A 22,306-nucleotide genomic window follows, 5' to 3' on the forward strand; every position below is an offset into this window, starting at 1 on the left:
ATTTATATTGACATTAAATGATAATGTCATTAATAAACAACTGTGCAGAGTACATCATGAGAAACACTGGGCTGGATGAAGCACAAACTGGAATCAAGATTGCCGGGAGAAATATCAATAACCTCAGACATGCAGATGACACCACCCTTATGGCAGAAAGTGAAGAACTAAAGAGCCTCTTGATGAAAGTGAAAGAGGAGAGTGAAAAAGCTGACTTAAAACTCAACATTCAGAAAACTAAGATCATGGCATCTGGTCCCATCACTTCATGGCAAATAGACAGGGAAACAGTGGAAACAGTGGCTGACTTTATCTTTTTGGGCTCCAAAATCACTGCAGATGGTGACTGCAGCTGTGAAGTTAAAAGACGCTTGCTCCTTGGAAGAAAAGTTATGACCAACATAGACAGCATATTAAAAAGTGGAGACATTACTTTTCCAACAAAGGTCCGTCTAGTCAAACCTATGGTTTTTCCAGTAGTCACGTATGGATGTGAGAGCTGGACTATAAAGAAAGCTGAGCACCGAAGAATTATGTTTTTGAACGGTGGTGTTGGAGAAGACTCTTGAGAGTCCCTTGGACTGCAAGGAGATCCAACCAGTCCATCCTAAAGGAAATCAGTACTGAATATTCATTGGAAGGACTGATGCTGAAGCTGAAACTCCAATACTTTGGCCACCTCATGCGAAGAACTGACTCATTTGAAAAGACCCTGATGCTGGGAAAGATTGAAGGTGAGAGGATGAGGGGACGACAGAGGATGAGATGGCTGGATGGCATCACCGACTCGATGGGCATGAGTTTGAGTAAACTCCGGGAATTGGTGATGGACAGGGAGGCCTGGCATGCTGCGGTCCATGGGGTTGCAAAGTCTTGGACACAACTGAGCAACTGAACTGAACTGAATTGATCTGGCTGGATTGGAGAAGGAAATGGCAACCCACTCCAGTATTCTTGTCTGGAAAATCCCATGGACAGAGGAGCCTAGTGGGCTACAGTTCATGGAGTAGCAAAGAGTCAGACACGACCAAGCGACTAAATGACGTTAATCTGGCTGGATATGGTAAAACATACCATGACCCTGTACTTAACAAAATTCTGTATGTGAAACAAAAATGCATAAGTATTAGAATCTATGTATATTTCACATTTTCAATGTTTATTTTGCCTTTCATTACATAAAAATATCATTTACAGTTACTCTGGAAATGTCACACAGTATCTTGAATTCAAACAATGGTCTAGTGTATTGACATTTCCATCAAGTACAATCCTAGAAAATGTCAAGTGAAACAATAGGATATTGAAGCACATTGGTATTCTGAATTATTTAGTGTGGTCAGATGAAGTATTTAATATATTTCATTTAGAGTCGCTGGCTGCTGTTTATTTTTGCTTTAGGTAACATCTGTACTGTGGACATTCATTACTACTCACTAACAAGATAACATAAAAGGAAAGTTATCCTTCAGTGCCATATTTAATTGTTAGAGTTAATTTAAAAGGGGACCAAATCCTCATGGAGACATTTTTGTATTCTGACTATTGCCATATAATGGTTCAATGGCATTTTCATAGATCCTCTTTCTTTTTTATAATCATTTGTCTAATCAGAGCTGCTATCTCAGGCCTGATGACTTCAATGGGTTCCTCTGGCCTCCAGGACTTCACAACTTGACCTTCAGGGTTGACCAGATACTTCCAAAAATTCCACCTTGGTTCCTTCTTTGAAGAATCTAAAATATCAGAATATATTTTCATGAGTAAAATTTTATTCTTTGTCAAGATTTTCATTTCTATTAGTATTTGCAAAAATTACAACTTTGGAATCAAGTTCTAGAATTGTCATCATTTCAAAAACCAAACTAAACAAAAAGCAAAACACCCAAACAAACTCAAAGTCTGTGTAATCAGATGTCTGTATACTTGGTGACTTTACTAAAGATTGTACTGAACTAGAATCATGAAATGAAATCAACTAGATTTGTTAATCTGAACCGCTAAAAATTTACCTTGTCACTAGCTGAAACTTTCAATTGCTTCACTTTTTTTTTTAAGATAAAGTGATGCTCTATGGTCTTTGGTAACATGAATGTATGAATTGCTTTTCATAGTAAATGTATGTTTTTGATATTGTTACATATTACATAGTAAGGAATGCTAAATAACTATAGACATCCTTTTGATACATCTTAATTTAGGTAAGAAATGTAAAACTTTTTTCTATTTATATCATACAGGATTTGTGTGCATTATTATTGACTCTAGTATGAGAAAAAAAATGGGCTTCCCTTGTGGCTCAGCCGGTGAAGAATCTGCCTGCAGTGTGGGAGACCTGGATTTGATCCCTGGGTTGGGAATATCCCCTGGAGAAGGGAAAGGCTACCCACTCCAGTGTTCTGGCCTGGAGAATTACATGGACTGTATAGTCCATGGAGTTGCAAAGAGTTGGACATGCCTGAGCGACTTCATGAGAAAAATATAAATAATTATTATATGCCTAGTAATGTATGCTTAGTGCTTTAAATGGATCCTCTCATTTAATCTGTATAGAAACCCTGAAAAGGTTGGCTATTATTATTATCCCCATTTTGCAGATGAGAAAAATGGAGGCCTAGACTCACGGTTGTGTAGCTAGTGAATGGTAGAGTCCAGATTGATATCTAGACCTTCCTATTAGAAGAGCTCATGCTCTTAAAATAGGGGACAAGGTAAAGCAAGCAGATATTAGGAGGAAGATGACAAGTTCATTTTTGTGCATGAGGGGATTCCGGTTATGTGGGACACCCCATCAGAGGAGGCTTTGGAGCTTAGGAGCTAGAGCTCACCCAGGGAAAGGGGACAGAGTGAGGAGAGCCCGGGTAGATGTGGCAGAATCCTGAGGATCAGTAGAGGTAAGGGTGGATGGAAAAAAGGAACCTGGAAAGAAGAGAAGGAGCTGGAGTAGAAGTCATAGGCTGAGACCCACTAGGTTCAGGTGAGCCGTTGGAATGAAAGATCAAACACGGTGATCTAAGAAGGAAGCACAGACAGGGAGGCAGAGAAACCAAATGTTAACTATTCTTTCAAAGATGTTAGTGATGAGGTAGGTAGAAGGAACATACTGCTTAGAGTTTTTAAAGTTGGGGGATCCTTTGTTTATGCTGGGGAAAGAACCAATAAGGGAGCATAGGTTAAAAAAAAATAAAGAGTAGCCTAATGTTTACTTATATGTGCTATACTTTGCATACTGTGCCAAGCATTTACACTGATTATTTCGTTATTAGGAGTATTGCTGATTAGCTCAAACATCATTGACTTGGTAGGAGCATCATATTAATTGGTTAAAGTCTTCTTAATATCATTCTGAAAAATAGACATTTTCTATAAATGTATTTTAAAAGATAACACTCATCAGAGCAGGGCTCTCTCTAGCCAGTATCTTTGTGTGAATTAGAAAAAGATACTCTCCTATGTGGGGACAGTCCCTAGGCACATACCTTTCATTTGCCTGGGTTACAGCCCCCATGTGACTCCTTATTCCTGTTCAGTGAACAACCTGCACACCTGTACAGAGCCATCTTGTTTGTGATCACATGATCAGTTACTATCTATTTTGGCCAGTTTTAAAAGATCTACTTTTCATTTAGCCATCATTTCATAGTCTTTGTCTTTGGAGCTTTATCTCACTTTAGGGAAACCTTAAATCACTGTTACCTTTTTGATTAGACAGGGTAAGTGGAGTTTCTTTTTTAGTGACAAAGGGGAAGAACCTAGGAGCTATTGTGCTCAAGTATTTGGCTGTTATAATTGAGAGGTGACTACACGGGCATATGCTCTGGCTTTTCTTCACCTCAGTGTATCCTGGAAATAAAAGGAATAAAGACCTCACTTTCGTTGTTATTGATGGTGTTAGGCATTATGCTGACTTTCCCTAGAAATTTGAATACAGTCTTTTTGGAAGATTCTGCTTTCATACTTAAATATTATAGAATATCATTAGCCGGTTTGTTGGGTTGGAAGATTGATTGCCTGGCTAAGGTCATGGTTCTAGCAAAACTCAAATTACCTGCAGTGGAAATGACTGAGGCAATCATCCACATAAGTTAGATGAGAGGACATGAATGTCCTTTAGAATAGGGTCTGGCACAGTGGAAGCTCTGTAAGTACTTTATTTTTATTATTAACACACTTAAACCTCCAAACAATCTTAAGGGATAGATACTATTGATGCCATTTTACAAAGGAGGAAACAGACACAGAGAATTTAAGTTACATGCCTGGAGTCACACAGTAAAGGTAACAGAGCAGGGATTTCAACCCAGGTACCCTAGGGCTAAAGCTTAGCTCTTAATCACAATACTGTACTACCTTTATGCTGAAAAAAATCTTTAAATAGACTTCCTTTCTTAGTATATGTGCTGCCTAAGTGAGCACTAGACTTCCATAATTAGTTTAATTACAGAGGTAGCCTAACACTGCTGCTGCTGCTAAGTCGCTTCAGTCATGTCCGACTCTGTGTGACCCCATAGACGGCAGCCCGCCAGGCTCCCCTGTCCCTGGGATTCTCCAGGCAAGAACACTGGAGTGGGTTGCCATTTCCTTCTCCAATGCATGAAAGTGAAAAGTGAAAGGGAAGTTGCTCAGTCGTGTCTGACTCTTAGCGACCCCATGGACTGCAGCCCACCAGGCTCCTCCGTCCATGGGATTTTCCAGGCAAGAGTACTGGAGTGGGGTGCCATTGCCTTCTCCAAGCCTAACACTACCTTCCTCCAAAAAAAAATCAAGATGTATTATTTTGAATTTTACCAAAAACCACCTGGCAAACTGAGATGTTATTCACCCTTGAGGATAATATCTCAGATAAGGCAACATAAAATTAACCAGAAAGATTAGTTTAACTAATAATGCTCAGCAATATTGATAAGAGATGTGTAGTCAGCTTAAACTACATTCTTTGGGAAAATAATAAGGAATAAAATACGCTGTAGTAGATTTATTTTGCTATCCAAGAAGTTAAAACATTGATTTTAGGAAAGCATAACTTCTAGAAAGTTACAGAGGATGAGAATCTAGCTCTTTGATAGTTTTATAAAACTTTCCCACTAAAACATTTAAAATGAAATAGGAAAGTATGGTCCTGGTACATTTGTTTTAAAAATGAAAGCAACTAAAAACATTAAATTGGCGAGGCAAGGTAGATATTTACCAACAAGAAATCTAAATGCAGGTTCTGCTTCAGATCCTAGAATCTTAATCTTGTGGAAGATGGGGAATGTTACTCCGAAGTTATTTCTTGCAAAAGATACTACGTCCTTGCTCGGGCGGGGCTCCGATTCTCCAAACTGATTGCATGGAAAAGCCAAGACGCTGAAGTGGAATGGTCCAAACTCCTTGTGCAGTTCCTGCAGTGCTAAGTAATTTCTGTCTGTGAGTTGGCAGTCACTAGCCACGTTTACAACTAGTGCAACCTCCCGGAAAAAGAAAAAAATCCAACCGGAAAGTAAAGCAAATAAAAGATTAAAAAAAAATTCTGCAAGTAGTTAAAACCCTAAACCATTTTGGAGGAATACAACCTTTGAAAGATGGTTATTTCATATTTTTATGAAATTTATTCCATACAGTAGATGTCCCCAATTCTACTGAAAATCATTACTTGAATGCCTGAGTTAAAACTCTGAAAGATCACAACCATTAATAAAGCCCTAGGTACTCATGAAAGTTTTTTGTTTTTTTTTTTGAAAGTTTTTTTTTTAAATAAAAGATAAATGATTAACAGCTTTTTAATGCTGTTAGATTGTGGAGTTAATACTTTCATATTCACATTATATGGCATACTCCGTAATCACATTACTATTAGAATTTCCTAAACAATTTAAAGTATTAATCCAACACTTAAAACTTTTTAAAGCAAATAGTTAAGATAATCAGTTATCAATTAGTATATAAACTATGAGGGTACTGATGGCTAAAGTGATATACTAATAACATTTCTCTGAGGACTAAATTATAACATGCAGTAAAAAATGGACTGTTAAGACAGTAAGCAGAGAACATGGACAAACAATAGAAAAATCAGAAAGTGCAACTTACTTTGCCTTTAAACTTTTCCAGAGAAACCGCCCTTCCATTTGCATCTTTCACTTCAAAGGTATAAAAGCTGTTGATTTTAGGTTTTAGGAATTTGAGTTGTAGGAGGAATAGCATTACTGTGCACAGAACCATAGACAGCAAAACTGCAAATGCCTTTGCTTTGGGCCCTGAACATCTCAAAGGGTAGGCTGTGAGAGGCTCCATTTTGGATGATTCTAGAGGAAAGTCTCAGCAAGCTGGAATTCAAGGAGGAGCTGAAACTTGAAACCAGCTCTGCTTAACGGAAAGTCAGGAAGGACAGACTAGCTCCTGTCACTGCTGGGGAATAGAAAGCTCCTTCTCAGAGATGGAGCAAACTCCTAAATGAAGTAAAAAGCTCTAAAAATATCAACGTATATATGATGTCAGTTGTAATTTTTGCTTGAAAAATGACCTTTTTGGTAGCTCTTTCATATCTGCCCAACAAAGAAAATATTTCACCAGAAGATGGTGCCCTTGTATCTTAAAAGCTGTAAAGTACTTCCAGCAGTTGGCTGAATGTAGCGGATTGGGTGTTTTAATACCCAGTAGTTCAGAGTTTCAATTAAATTGGTCTATTAGTATGTCACCTAATCGGTAGGAATTTAATATTTATATGTATATAAAGTCATATGGCTTAAGCATACTGTAAGTTCAAGAAATTTATAGTGGAAAGGGCAGTGAAATATCTGAAAAGGCTACTTGCTCAGACCTTATCCAGCTAAGGCAGTGCCAGGTGAATATAGTAAAAATAAACAGATGAAAAACTGATGTCTTTAAAAAACTGTCCTCTATCATAAAACAAACTATAGTTCAGTGAGTTTTCAAATTTTTGGTTATGGTGCATAGTAAGAAATGCACTTTATGGTATAACTCAGTACACACACAGACAGGTGTACCTGAGAAGTTTTATTAAATGAGGTTTCCCCTTTGAACTGCAGCACATCCTGGTCTATTGTGGTTTTTTTTTTTAATTTTTTTTCTTTTTCTATTGTGTTTTTAAAACAGCCTGCTTTTGATTTCAAAATGATTTCAAGGTTCACCAACGGGCTGAAAACTCTAGTCTGTAATAAAGCAGGACTTTAACAAATAAGATGGTGGTGGTGTAGTTGCTAAGTCATGCCCAGCTCTTGTGACCCCGTGGACTGTAGCCCACCAGGCTCCTCTGTCCATGGGATTTTTCAGGCAAGAATCCTGGAGTGGGTTGCCATTTCCTTCTCCAGGGGATCTTCCCAACCCAGGGATCAAACCCAGGTCTCGGGTATTGCTGGTGGTCTCCTTCATTGCAGGCAGATTCTTAACCAACTGAGCTACTAGGGAAGATATTTCTATACAAAAGGCAAACACTGCTCCCCCCAACTCCCCGGCCCCCACCTTTCTACTTGGGTGTATCATCTAGTTGTTTCATCTTTTGTCTTCATTTTTTTTCTGTGGCTGCCACCTTCTATGGGAAGCCTAACTGTTGAAAATTTTAGGAGCAAATATGGAAAGGGAATTGAAGGCTGCATATCCTGAAAGCCATGGTTTCTTTAGCCATCTTTAAAAAATACCCATCTTTATAAAAGGACACATAGCAGGTTTTGAATGAAGTTGCTTTGTTCCACCAGGGCCTGACTGTTGATGTTGTGGTGAGTTTGCAGAAAGTGCTAGGAAAGTGCATGGAATGATTTGAGAAGCTTGTGAGAGTCCCTTCCCATTGCTGTTAGATCTCTGGAGATTTAGAGGAAATGCTAAAGGGGCTGCCAGCCCTGCTCCTGGGCTGTGTGTGTTTGGAGGCAGCTGAGCAATGCCCACAGCTGAGGTATCTAAACCTTCAGAGACCGTAAACCACTTAACTCCCACTCTTGGGCCCTGATAAGAATGGATACAAAAGAAAACTCATCTCATGTAAATAAAAATTCTAGTAAAAAACTAGAAATGAACACAAAAGGTATTCTGTCACTTAACTGTGATAATATTATTTTGGTGTTCTCTAGCTGAGTCATTGAAAAAGATAAAGCCCCTGTGTTTATATTACATCTGAACACTGCTATCTGTAACTTAAATTCTCTGGTTTTCCTCCTCCAACTCGGGTCCTTGTCTGTAGTGCTGCCATCACCTGGGTGCTTGTTAGAAACAAAGCATTTCAGGTTTCATCCCAGCCTATTTTGAATCAAGGTCTGTGTTTTTACAAGATCCCCTCATGACTCAAGAGCACATTTAAGTCTGAGAAACTTTAGACCTTAATCTTTCTCTGGTTTACAGAGCAACAAGCTTCTCTTATTTCCCTGTATCTTCCACACTAAATTATTTCATGTCTGTGTCTACAGCAGCTACGTTAACTCCTCAGACTATTTAAGCAAATAGTTTTAAAATTTAATTCACAGAACCTGCTATAATTTGAAGCATGTAAATCCATCCCTTTATAACTGTGCTTTGAGACGGGGGACAGAGGGAGAACTCTGGAAAGGGTGTTAACTGACCATCTCCCAGGCAGGGACCCAGAGGGTGATATAACTTTAATAAAATCGTTATGATAGCTTCTAGTCCATTGTTTTCTAAGAATCTCCCATTGAGTGATCCGGAGCTGAAAGGACTTGAGAAGGCCAATATTATGCTGTATGAACTTGCAAGAAATTGCTGTAGAAGCCACGATGCTAGTTTTTACAACCAGAAATATAACAATTGTGCAGACCTGATGTTTTATGTTAGTTTGACCAGAAAATTCACTTTATATGGAAATGACTTTGAAAGCTTAAGTAAGTCTCTTGTCACAGACAAAATCAGATCAGAGTAGGTTTGTTAATTTTATGATTCTTAAGGCTTGGGAGCATGATATATACATATATAGATATATATTTATGATATATAAGTATTCATAAAGGCCCATTAACCAAACATTCAAGACAACAGTTTGGAGAATTCCCACCCTAGACAGTGGTGAACACAGATTTTGGATCTTAAAAATTTCTCCGTTTTTCATTTGGCAGAGTCTTTCTCTGTATATATTTGATTTCATCATCTCTTAGCTTTTTGGGGATCTGTCATCATTGCTTACATGTTCTGTCCATACTGAAATCATCTTCAGATGATAGATAAATCCATATTTTAAATTTCTCTTCATAGGGGATCATATGTTAGAAAACCCACCGACCCTCTTTCAGAAGATCTGAGAAGGCTTCCAAAAGGGGGAGAAGAGATTGATGAGGTTGAAGGTCAAGGTTAAGGGAAGCTGCTGGGCTAAGAATGGGCTAAAGCAGTTGACTCAGTTAATTAATCAACTCAGGCACTGTGGAAAATACCATAAAGTGTAAGTGATGCAGGCAGCTTCACACAAGTATGAAATCAAGTTTGGACACAAAACATGTGAAACAACTAGGGAATAATTATAAGGAAGCAAATAACCAAGTGCTTAAGAAATGACTTACGTTTGTAAGAGCTTTATACTACACATGATTCTAATAACATATTTGTAGAAAGAAATTTTTTATATTTAATACATAAGTATGTATATGGTTATGTTAAAGGGAATCATGTGTTGTATAAAGATCTTTACAGACCTTATGTAATAATTCTTTGAAATATGAAGACGTTAATAGCTCCCTCAATATCACAGAACTAATAAGAGGGACAGCTAAAATTAGAATTTAGGACTTTCAACTTCATAAGCAAAATTGTTTTAAAGACATTAAACTATTTTTTTTTGGTAATAGACAAAATATGCTTACTTAGGAGAAAACATGAAAGGTCAGACTGCTGGTGAATACGACAGTACTACCCCTCTGGTGAAGGGGTTTTATTCATCAGGAGACAGTTTTATAAGAAATCACTATAAGGGTCTGAAGAGGGGAGGGAGTGGAGAAGAACAACCAAAACCTTGGCCATATGTACTGAAGTTCTCTGGAAGGGGTCAGAGTCTGCAGAGCAAGTCAAACAGAGAGATGATAATTTATTAAGGAAGGCAACCTTGGTCAGGGACATAGAAAGGAAGGCATAGATGCTAAAGACACTCTGGAGCCCCTAGTGGCAGGTGTTGGCAAGACAGAATTAAGGATATCTGATCTTGACAGTCTTTGCTTGGGTAGTGCTGCTCCCTAGAACAAGAAGGCATTGGATGTTAAAGAAGGGGAAGATAAATATTTTGGTCTTCATGATTAACCTGAAATAGTATTGAGGCCCTGAATTTGAAATGTCTTGTGGACTGCTGTGTTGGGCTTGTGGTGGTGAGGATGGTGGTAGGGGCAGACATTCAGAGGCTGAGAAAGGGTGGTTGGGGGGATATGTTGGAGAGCTGTTGGGCCATCTTTGTTACTTTTGTCTCTGCCACTGGGTTCTAGAAAGATCCTGACATCACCAGCATGTCTTTCCTTGAGATGTCTAAGTCTTTCCCACCCACTGAATATTTGTGTGTCAGATTATTTATCACTAGATATGTATTTGTTTCTATTTTCCTAGTTGTTTCATTTTGTTACTTCCTGACCTTATTTTTAACCTCTCTATCCTATTTATTTTTTGGCCCTGGTGCCCTGCATTCCTCCCGATTTAGTGTCAATATGATGTGAACTCTAAAGGTAAACAAGCCACACTGATGTGCTTGGACTATCAAGTCATTCATCCCTTTTCCCTTCTTTGTCTTGTTTTTCTTATCTTCCTCTTCCTCTCTATTAATAAATACTTGAGTCATTTAAAACTATGCGACAGGCATTTCCTCAGCAGGAGATAGATCCTGAAACAAAAGTTTAAAAACATTGAAGATGAAATACCACAGTCTACAGCAGTGTTTCTTAAGCTATAGTTATTTGTATACCATCTCTGATTTTTGCCCTGTCTGCATACTATTTGTTAATGACTTAATTTTTTTTTTGGTTCAAATCATCATTTATTTTACTCGAATTAATTTTCATAAGGGAAAACTTTCTATCAACATTGAAAATTTTAAAACATTAAAAAACACATTAAAATACATAACTCTTAAAAAAATGTTCATCTGTGCCCTTATAAACCACATGTCCTTCATGGAGGGGCTGCCTGAGAACTATATATTCAAAATGTTACCAGTGATTGAGTTCTAACTCTTTGAATGGTTGTTTGTGTCGGATACAGATTTGCCTCCTCCCATGCAACAGGGGTCAGTCCTAGTTTTGCGGGGTCAGTCCTAGTTTTGTCACATGAAAGCAATACAAAAATACGTTTTTTCTTTTATTTCACAAATTGCTTCCCTTTAAAGAAGACAGTTCCAGGACTTTTCCAATGCAGGGATGCGGGTTCGAACCCTGGTGGGGGAAACTAAGATCCTACCAGCTGTGTGGCACAACTGATAAAAAATAAAGAATACAGTGCCTTTTGGGCCTCCTTTCCTCTGGACTAGATACCCCAGGTGCCTTCACCCCATTCTTGGGTCACTCTGTTACTGTGTTTTCTCTGATCTCCTATTATTGTGGTCTCTCTTCTCCAAATAAAATCAAGTTTTGAATCCTGGCTTGTCCATCTCCTTTTAAAAGAACAGTTCTGAGACTGGCCACAGTTCTCCAGGTGAGTTCTGACTCGTGCAGAGATAATCAGATTTTGCTTGCTTTTTTCCTGGACACTGTTTTTCCCTTAATAAGAGCTAAAATTGTACTCCTTAAACGAAGCAATGGCATTATACTGTTGTCTCATATTCTGGAGGTGGTTGTCTAATACTGCCTGTCATTTTCACTTCTTATCAGTTCTTTCCCACGTTAGGCCTGTGCAGTGAAAACAATCTAAATGGGAAGATTTTTCACATATTCTTATTGAATGGAATTTTGCTGACTTTGGTCTTTGTCCCAGGCTTTATATTTTTAATATTTTAACTTTCTTCTCAACTTGGGAAAAATAATTTTGATAAATTCCCATTCAAACCACTAATAACAAATTGAATAGTGTTAGGCCAGGGACAACTCCCCTGTAGTACATTGCAGGGGGATTCATTCAGCCTCACATGGATCCAATAAGCCTTGTGCCTTCTGGACTGCTGTCTGCAAGCTACTTATTTCTAGTGACTTATTCCTCCTATTGGAAAACCATGAATAACATTTGTCTATCTAAATTTGGGGGGCATTTTCTCATTTGTCATCATAGATCACTAATCAGTGTCCATTCTGGAAGTGTTGCCAGTGTTCTGAGGGTTCATTTATCTGGTCCCAGAGATTTGAACTTATTTAAAATGCTCAGATGAGTACTTACTGCTTAATTTATCTCACTCTCCAGTTTCTGCAGAAATGTTTATTATATGCTGTCCAATTTGAAAATCATTCTTAATGGAAAAGAAAGAAGATAGCTTATTTCCCTGCCTTAGATTCTTTCTTAAATCCCTTGTGCCTTTTCAGGATTATTTGCCTCAGAGGAAAGAGATTCATTCATTTGTTCATGAACTCCTAGATGCCAGTAAATATCCTGTAATCTGAGGCTAGTAAGAGAAAAGACAGAGTCTCTGGTCTTCAGGAACTGCTGATATAGTAGGAGGACATAAAAATAATCAGCAAAGTGAAATATGAGCCGTCTTAGTCTGTGTGGGCTGCTGTAACAAAACACCGCAGACTGGGCAGCTTATAAACAATAGAATTTTATTTCTCACACTTTTGGAGGCTAGAAGTCTGAGGTCAGGGTCCCAGTGTGGCCAACTGAAGGCTGTCTGCTGGGCTGCAGACTTCTTGTTGTGCCCTCCCATGGTGGAAGGGACTGGACAGCTCTGTGGGGCCTCTTTTATAAGGGCACTAGTCCCATTCTTTACCATCTGAGCTTCCCTGGTGGTTCAGATGGTAGACTCTGTCTCCAGTATAGGAGACCTGGGTTCAATCCCTGGGTTGGGAAGATCCCCTGAAGAAGGGTATGGCAACCCACTGCTGTATTCCTGCCTGGAAAATCCCATGGACAGAGGAGCCTGGTGGGCTACACTCCAGGGAGTTGCAAGGAGTTGGACATGACTGAGCGACTAACGCTTTCACTTTGCCCTCATGACCTATTCACTTCCCAAAGGCCCCACCTACTGACACCTACCTTTAGGGGTTAGGATTTCAATATGATTTTGTGGAGGAAGAGGGGAGAGACACCAACATTGAGACTACAGCATGAGCAGAGATGTTAAAAGCACAGGGACTGAAGACTGAGTGGCTTTGTGAGTTGAAACTGCAGGTTGCCCTGGTCGAGTATGAGGTTGTGCCCTGCATACTGCAAAGGCCATCACGTTGTGTACAATTGCGGTGGCCTGAATCCTGGCTCTCCTACTTGTCAGCACTGTGTCTTTGCTCAAGTTATCTTGTTCAAGCCTATTAGCCTTCACTTTCCAACTCTGGAGAATGGGGGAAGTAATTGTACGTATCTCATTGTGTTGTGATGAAGTTTTAAAGAAAAATCCTCTAATGCATTTATCTCAGTGCTTGGCACATACTGAGCACTCAGTGAACACTATTATTATTCATAAAATGTGGCTTGGCTCTATTGGAAGCACACACAGTGAGCCATGGAAGCACAAGGAGTGCTAAGTATTAGCTTCTAATGACTGATGTAATAAATTACCACAAATTCCGTGGCTTAAAACAGCACTCGTGTGTTCTCTGACAGTTATGGAGGCTAGAGGTCCAGAGTCAGTTTCGCTGGCAGAAGCGAAGTAGTCAGCAGGGCCTTGCTTCTTCCAGAGGCACTTGGGGAGGAGCTGTTCCTTGCCTCTTCCAGATTCTGGTGAGCCAGAATTTCTTGATTGAGCAACACTCCAGCCTCTGCCTCTGTGGTCGCATTGCCTTCTCCTTCTCTGTGTGTGGTCAAGTCTCCCTCTGCCTCCTTCTAGAAGGAGGGGTGACCCACATAATCCAAGATGATCTTCCCATCTCAAGGTCCTGACCTTGATAAACACATCTGCAAAACCTCTTTGTCATAGGAGGGAACATTCAGAGGTTCTAGGGCTTAGGACCTGCATATCTTAGGGGGCCAATATTGTATAAGGATTCTCTAGAGAAACAATCAACAGGATATATGACAGAGACATAGATATAGACATTGACATAGACACAGACACCAGTAGAGATACAGATAACAAGTTCATGAGGTTATGGGAGCTAAACCCCACAACCTTGTCATCTGCAAGGTGGAGAACCAGGAAAGCTGATGGTATGATTCAGTGCAAGTCCACAGGCCTGAGAACTGGGGAATTGCAGTGGAGACTACAGTTGAGACTACTAAGTCAAGGAATCTGAAGGTCTAAGAACCAGGAGCTCTGATATCTGAGGGCAGGAAAAGATGGATATCTCAGTTCAAGAAGCAAGAGAATTTGCCCTTTATCTTTTTGCTCCATTTGGGCCCCTTGTGAATTGGATGGTGCCCATCCATTTTGGTGAGGGTGGATCTCGACTCAGTCTACTGAATCAACATTTTCGGGAAGGTGTTCTGGTTGATCCCAGCCACAAGGCTAGAATTTGCTCCTGCAGAGAACAGTTGAAAAGCATCCCAGATGGGGAAACTGTACGGTGAGAGTAACAGTGGACAAGTCAGAGAAACATGGCTCAGTGTCAGTGTGAAGTTTCTTAATCATTCTTCTTAGCTGACATATTCTTTTCATGTTCATATGACATATTCAATTCATATTCAATTTGACATATTCATATTCTTCTTTATTTTCCCTCTTCTAAACTCAGGATTATTTTGTTTTTATATATTTAAATTGGGGCTCCAAGAAAACCTTGGATCAAGAGCATCATGTTTGGTGCAAATTAATCTTCAAATATGGTGGCTGCCGTCTTCCTTGCCACCGAGAAGGGAGAGGGTGGCTTGGCTGGTGTTTGCAGAGGGTGCAGACCTAACCCACAGCCTGGACGGGGCCCACAGGCTTGCTTTCCCATGGCATTTGAAAATTTTTGAATCATTTGAAGGCTTTAAGAAATAGAGAAATTGATGAAAAGTCTCAATTTCTGTTAAAACAGGGACAACGTGCCCCTCTGACTTTCTTCTTATTTTTTTAAAAAAATTATTTAATTATTTATTTTTGGCTGTGCTGGGTCTTCACTGCTGCACGGGCTTTTCTCCAGTTACAGTGAGCAGGGGCTACTGTCTAGTTGCGGTGTGTGGGCTTCTCATTGTAGCGCCTTCTCCTGTCAGAGCACGGACAGGAGAGTCAGAGCACGGACTCCAAGGCGAGTAGGCTCCAATCGTTGCGGCTCCCCCCAGGTTCTAGAGCACAGGTTCAGTAGTTGTGGTGTGTGGCTTTAGTTGCTTTGCGGTAGGTGGGATCTTCCTGGAGCAGAGATCTGACCGTGTCTCCTGCATTGGTTGGAGGATTCTTTTTTTTTTTTTTTTCCTTTATTAACAGACTTTTGGACTCTGTGGGAGAAGGTTGGAGGATTCTTGACCACTGAGCCGCCAGGGAAGCCTGCTCTTTCTTGGCTGAGACGTGAGCCTTACGGTCAGAGAGAGATTCCCACCACCCAGTCTCCCTGTGCCTGCGGCTGAGCCTCTCCAGTCGTTGAGTTGACTCTCTGGTTTCCTTGGAGGACAGTAACCCAGAAGTAGGAAGAAGAAAATCTGAGCGGGCCACATTTCTCCCTGGGGGTCTGCTCCTGTCAGCTCCTTCCCTGTTGCTCCCTTGTCTAGACTTCTGAGCAGGAGAAGGCTGATTTATGTTTCCCGGGCTCCCTCCTTCCTGCTTTTCAGCTTTCCTGTTCCTACTCAAAAACAAGAACAAGAGTAGAACAATTGAAAGGCAAAAAAATCAACCCCAAGCAACACTGTTCACATCAGTGGAGGCCTCAGGCTCCTGACTTCTCTATTTCTGGGGAAGGACACTGTCCTTTTGATGCCTTGGGGAGGGAGTTGTTGCCAGATGAAGCAACTGCCTGTCTGCCTTTGGGAAGGAAGATCACTTTCACACATACTCACTAAAAAAAGCAAACAAAACCAATATTCCCTGCCTTAAATGTTCTTGCATATTTTCTTTCTTCCTATCTTTCTTTTATAAATAGGAAGTGGGACCATATTGGAATACTCTTGTATAGTGTCCTTATTTCACTTGTTAGTAGAGTGTAAGCATTTTCATGTTTTATTGAATTTTATTCTACTTGAAAGGTTTTTAAATTGAAGTGAAATCATAAAATATAAAAACATAAAAATAAACATTTTCAAGTGAAAAATTCAGTGGCCTTTAGTACATTCAGTGTTGTACAACTGCCACCTCTGTCTCCTTTCAAAATAATTTCATCATCACAAAAGAAGTCTCAAAAAAAGACAAAAGAAGGCTCTATAACCATTAGGCAGTTTCTCCCCATTTCCTCCTTCCCCAACCCATGGAAACTACTGTTTCTGTGGAGTTTACCTATTTAGGATATTTCACGTACATGGAATCATACAATATGTTTTTGGCTTTTTAAAATTATAGTATTTTCAAGGTTTATCCACATTGTAGCATTTTATGAGTACTTTACTTCTTTTTATATGAGTAATATTCACATATATATATGTTGTTATATAGGAATATGTATGTATTCCACTGCACACATACTTCTGCCCTCAATTTGTTTATCCGTTTCAACCTTCTGGCTATTATGAATAATACAACAGTACAGGGAGGAAGCCAGTTCTGACCCCATGATGGAATTGTTTCTTTAACTTGCTTTTCTTTGCTTTTGCTATTATTCAGTTCAGTTGCTAAGTCACATCTGACTCTGCGACCCCATGGATTGCAACATACCAGGCTTCCCTGTCCATTTGTTATTATATCGTACAGAATGGTTTGCTTCAGAATCCTGCCCCTCTGCCTGACTGTTAAACTAATGTGCCTTTGTTCGGAACCCTGTCCACCTGTGGATGGCAGGAAGGGAGAAATTAACACTTCCCTTGCCTGAGACTTGCCATTTTAGGAGATGTGTGCAAGATTAATGGCTTTTTTACTTTGCTTCCTCACCTCCCCCCATCTCTGATCTATAAAAAACCTGGCATCCAGAATGCGATAAGATGGTTATTTTGAGGCGCTAGCCTGTCATCTTCTTGATGTCTCTCAGATTCATTGGCCTGTCGTTTGGCGGCGAGCAGAGTGAGCTTGGAGTTGGTAACACTACTATGAACATCCGTACATCTGTATTTATTTGAGTACCTGTTTTCATTTCTTTTGGGTATATACAGGAGTGGAATTGCTAGTCATATGGTGATTCTAGGTTTAGCTTTTTGAGGAACTGCCAAACTTTTTCCACAGCAGCTGTACAGTTTTACAATCCCATAACGAATGTACAAATACTCTAATTCCTCTACATCCTCACCAACAGTTATAGATAGATAAATTTATTGATCATAGTAGTGAGTGTGACGTGGTGCTTCACTGTGGTTTTTATTTGCATTTCCCTAATATGTGTCATCATTTCTAATGACTGCAGAGTATTCCCTTCTATGGATGCCACAGTTTACCTGACCAGTTCTCCCCTGGTGAACACTGAGTCCCCTCATCTTTTTCCCTTATATACTGCAGTACACATCCTTGTGTTCTCAGTTGAAAGTGTGGACTGTGGAGTCAGACAGATAAGGTTAGGGCATAGCATCTCCATTTACTCACTGTGTGGCCTTAGGCAATTCACTTAACTTCTGAACCTCAGTTTCATCATTGGTAAGATGGGAATAAATAACAGACTTGCTTCACCAAGTGTTTCTGAGGATTATATATGAATGTACATAAAGCTCTTAACACATGGGTTTGTATGTGGTAAGCACTCAATAGATGCTGCAATCTTTGGTTTTCATCCTTGAATTCTTCTAGGTGACATTGCTAGGTCAGTAGAGGTTAGGCACATAATAAAGGGCTTTTAACACACATCGCCAAATTGTCCTTTCCAAACATTAATTGACACTCCACTACTGCATGCTAGTGCTTGTTTCTAGAACCTTCAACATTAGGAAATGTCATTTTAAAAAATTGCTAACATCTCATTATTGTTTTAAATTTGCATTTTTTATTACGAATGAGCTTGAATATTTTGGGAGCATTTATATCTCTTTTGTGAACTGCTTGTTTTTCCTATGGGATGGCAAACTTTTCTAAATTTCTGTAAGAGCCCTTTGTAGAAGGATATTAACCTAATATGGGCTTCCTTATAAACTCAGCTGATAAAGAATGCACCTGCAGTGCAGGTGATCCCAGTTTGATACCTGAGTCAGGAAGATCCCCTGGAGAAGGCTATCCACTCCAGGATTCTTGGGCTTCCCTGGTGGCTCAGGCAGTAGGAATCTGCCTGCAATGCGGGAGACCTGGGTTCGATCCCTGGGTTGGGAAGATCCCCTGGAGGAGGGCACGGCAACACACTCCAGTATTCTTTCCTGGAGAATCCCCATGGATAAAGGAGCCAGGTGGGCTACAGTCCATGGAGTCACAAAGAGGTCGACATGACTGAGCGACTAAGCACAGCATATTAACCTAACATGGGGCTTCCCCGGTGGTTCTAGTGGTAAAGAACCTGCCTGCCAGTGCAAGAGACTTGAGACCCAGGTTCCGTACTGAGTCAGGAAGATCCCCTGGAGGGGGCATGGCCACCTATTTCAGTATTCCTGCCTGGAAAATCCCATGGACAGGGGAACCTGGAGGCCTGTAGTCAATAGGGTTGCAAAGAGTTAAACACGACAGAAACAACTTAGCAGGCACAACCTAATATGCCTGTCATTTTGTTAAAAAATAACTCATTTTCATTTTAATTTCACGTAGCTCCAGGGCATGGCTCACCACTAAAGGATCTGTAACTACCAAACTCCTGTTATTTCTCAGAAAGGATGGACAGAAGTTGTGCAAGTTAGGCCTCAGTTTTCCTATCTGTGAAATGGATTGGACTTAGAAAATTGCTGTTTATTTCCAGATTTTATGAAATTTTATGATTTTATGTAAGCATCTTATATGCTTAGTATATAGTATTATTCAACTTCATATTTTATATTTGTATGTAATAGTAATAAGCATAAGTATAATCACTCCCTCAATTGCTTTGGTGTGTCTTGAGACCCTCAGCAGAGGCTCTGAGTGTGTGTGTGTGTGTGTTAAAATATGTAATCATATGTTTATTTTATATGTATATGTAAAATAACATTTTCCCAGGTCACAAAAATTAAAAATTTCATGTATATGTATCAACATATACATGTTGTATTGTACTAGATGAGTTGTTTATAATTCTCTTTTAAGGAATCTTAATGATTGTATCATTGAGGGTACTGTAAATCATGGATCTTTTTGTTATTAAATAGGTAGTTAATGTAGTTAATACTACATACTCTAACTTCACCAGCAACTTGGCAAAGAGGCGGTCAGCTGAAGTTCCTGTTGCCAGTAGCCCGATGACCACAAGATGGCGGCAGAGCCAAGCCAGGGATGTGACAGCCCGTTCCTTTGGGGAGGAGCAGTCAACCACTGACCTCCCAGGCACGGTGCTGAAGATGACTCCTGGCAAAGAGACCGTGGCTCCAGGTGAGGTAATGGAGATGCCACAAGCCAGTTTTGAAATCTTAAAAAAAAGATATAATTCTGAGAGAATCTTTGTCTTACAGAAATACCTAGTGTTGTATTTAGTCAACTGCTTTCTCTTTTTCTCCTTTTGAATAAGAAATTTCCAAAGGGGCAGGGGAAGGGGAGGACTGAAACAAAACCAAAAGAAAGTATGTTGTATTTAAATGTGATGTTAGACACAATGAGGCACCATAGTCCTGCAGATTGAGAAGAAGCCCAAATCTTTTTTAAATCAATGAAATTCTCATGTAATAGTAAGTAACAATACTGAAAATAGCTGGCTGAAGCAATAGGAGATACAGGGTTGGAGAAAGGTCATCCTTATGGCTGTCTTCTGAAAGATATTTTAAATTGAAGAGTGATTTTAATGCTAACTGTTTCAGAGGAATTTCTGGCTAATTGTTTTAGAGGAATTTCTCACTAAAGTGGCTCCCTTTTCTTTCATAGGTCCTTAATTAATTAGTTATTTTCAAATAAGACATTGCATGAGAAATTTAGAATTCTAAGAGATAATCAGACAAAATAATTTTATAATGAAGTCTATTTTATTTTCCATTTAAGTTTATACTGCATATTAATCAGAAACATTGGTTTCTCGGTGTTTTGCTGGTGGGGTTTCTTTCTTTTTGTTCCAGAAAAGTGAACACTGAGGACCCTCCCATCCTAAAAGGGATGTTTGTAGAGAGGTTCATTTGCTGTCATGCTTTGTGGACAAAATCTGAGAGGTCCAGGATTCCTTAGGCTGGTGGACGTGAACTCTTTGTTGATAACTGGGATGATTGTCAGTACTAGCATTCAACTGCAACATTTTCTTTTTCATTTGAGGTTCAGAGAGCCAGCTTCTTTTCCTCTTTACTTGTCTACAAATATCACAAAACAGGCATGCATAATTTTGCAGGACAAAGAGTAAGATCTAAAACTTTGCAGAATGTTTCAGCAAAGTTGAAATTAGATTTTGGATTCCTCCTTCCTCTTAGATTTTGGATAGCCTAGAGCCCAGAGGGGTTGGGCTCTAGGAACATCAGTGACAGCTTATCCAGAACATGTTTGTCCGAATGAGAAGAGATTGTCACATGGCAAAAGGCCGAATACTTAATCCGGTTGTGCCTTGGTTCCTCTGATGAACAAGTGATATAGCAGATATTTAACTTAAGAAGATGACTTGTGAAGGTTTTCGTTGCAGTTAAAAGTCTGGTAAAGGGCTTTCTCAGTCTTGAGAAGAGAATAGACATGGATCATAACGATGCAAACAACATTGGCTCTTCCATGACAGTAACCTAGGAAGTATTTTACTAAAGTCATCTCAAACTAGTTTTACATCTTTGTGCACTAGGAAGAGGGAGAGGCAGTGTTTTGCTATAATCATGTAGTGAACATGAGTGACTGACAGGCAAGCATTCCATAGTGACTTCCTGGCAGAATGTTCACCACCTGGGCAAACCAGTTACTCTTCTCACCATCATTTTAAACTTTGAACTGTTAGTATCCATTCTTCAAATGCGCAAATGTGTTCTTTCCATGCAGAGTTAAATCATTTCTGTTGCTGCTGCTGCTGCTGCAGTTGGAGTCAGGTCTTTACTCTTGACATTTCCTCCTGGTTCTGAGACCACCGAGAGAATTTCTCACCCAGTGTTCACTCATGAACCCAGTAACCTGCCTCGACCCTGTGCCGCCCCTCCACCCCACCCCACCTAGGACTTTGGAGAGATGAGGGCCTACATCTTTACATTCTGTTTTGTACATGCCAAGGACTGACCTCCCACCAAAGGTTTAAGAGATTATGGTGGTGGTTTAGTTGCTAAGTCGTATCCAACTCTTGCGACCCTATGGACTGTATGTAGCCTGCCAGGCTTCTCTGTCCATGGGTTTCTCCAGGCAAGAATACTGGAGTAGGTTGCCATTTCCTTCGCCAGGGCATATTCCCAACCCAGGAATCGAACTCGAGTCTCCTGCATTGCAGGCAGATTCTTTATCAACTGAGCTATTATTTTAAAAACCAAATTCAAAGCTAAATGTTTTCTGGCAGGATCCTACAAGGAACCACTGAAGACCCCCAACAAAGGAAGTTCTGAAACCAATAACTCTGCTCTCCAGTTTGGGAAGGCTCCTTATGCACTGCAGAGAGGCTGGAAGGATAAAGTTGCTTCAAAAGGCCCGGTGGGTGAAGAGAGAAAACCAAAGATTTCTCATCTTGAGAATCTCAAACAGCTGAGTCCCAAATGTGAGATAAGAGCTGGCTTAGTTGCTCTTACAAATCAATAAGGAAAGGATGGGTTCCTGATAGGAAAAATGAGTGTATGAAGGACACTTCCAAAAAGAAACAGTGTTGTTAATTAACATAGAAAAGTGTTTAATTAGCATCAATCAAAAAAGTGAAAATGAGACTAACCATCCAAAAGGTAAAGATTAAAGACAGGGGGACTTCACCGGTGGTCCAGTGGTTAAAACTCTATGCGTCCAATGCAGGGGGTGTGGGTTCAATCCCTGGCCCAGGAACTTAAGATTTTGCATGCCAAGTGGTGTGGTAAAAAAAAAAATAGAATAAAATTATGCATACTATGGTATGTTTCCTCTCAGTGCAAAGTTCTGTTGTGCGGTCTTTTCCCAACTCTTTGGAAAGTGTGTGGTGATATGGTCTGCCCTTTGGCAGATTGGTTTGACTCCTCCTCTATAAGATGGTCTTTTCAGTATTTCCCTTAAGTTTTGTGGATTTTTAAAAAAATTTCTCTACGAAGTTAACAATTATTTTAAGGA

The 22,306-nt window shown here is 39.8% G+C and overlaps 2 protein-coding genes across 6 annotated transcripts in view; one reads left to right on the top strand and one right to left on the bottom strand.

Annotated features, from left to right (window-relative positions):
- Positions 1-22,306, top strand: part of CDC20B (cell division cycle 20B) — a 67,080-nt gene that overhangs the window by 7,351 nt on the left and 37,423 nt on the right. For all 3 annotated transcript variants that reach the window (XM_043488945.1, XM_043488947.1, XM_043488948.1), the window contains exons 3-4: positions 19,294-19,513; positions 21,579-21,709. In XM_043488945.1, coding sequence (XP_043344880.1) covers positions 19,294-19,513; positions 21,579-21,709 — 351 coding nt within the window. The remainder of the gene's footprint in view (positions 1-19,293; positions 19,514-21,578; positions 21,710-22,306) is intronic.
- Positions 1,139-6,444, bottom strand: GPX8 (glutathione peroxidase 8 (putative)). 3 transcript variants are annotated; one of them, XM_043488949.1, is made up of 3 exons: positions 6,073-6,408; positions 5,189-5,453; positions 1,139-1,736 (listed from the first exon to the last, which is right to left on the bottom strand). In XM_043488949.1, the coding sequence occupies exons 1-3, from the start codon at positions 6,274-6,276 to the stop codon at positions 1,573-1,575; spliced, it is 633 nt and encodes a 210-aa protein (XP_043344884.1). In that variant the 5' UTR covers positions 6,277-6,408; the 3' UTR covers positions 1,139-1,572. The 3 variants fall into 3 exon arrangements, with proteins under 3 accessions (XP_043344884.1, XP_043344885.1, XP_043344886.1); XM_043488950.1 differs by having other exon boundaries at positions 5,189-5,450; positions 6,073-6,394; XM_043488951.1 differs by lacking the exon at positions 5,189-5,453 and having other exon boundaries at positions 6,073-6,444.

The sequence above is a fragment of the Cervus canadensis genome, chromosome 16 (assembly GCF_019320065.1).
Source record: "Cervus canadensis isolate Bull #8, Minnesota chromosome 16, ASM1932006v1, whole genome shotgun sequence".
NCBI classification, from domain to species: domain Eukaryota; kingdom Metazoa; phylum Chordata; class Mammalia; order Artiodactyla; family Cervidae; genus Cervus; species Cervus canadensis.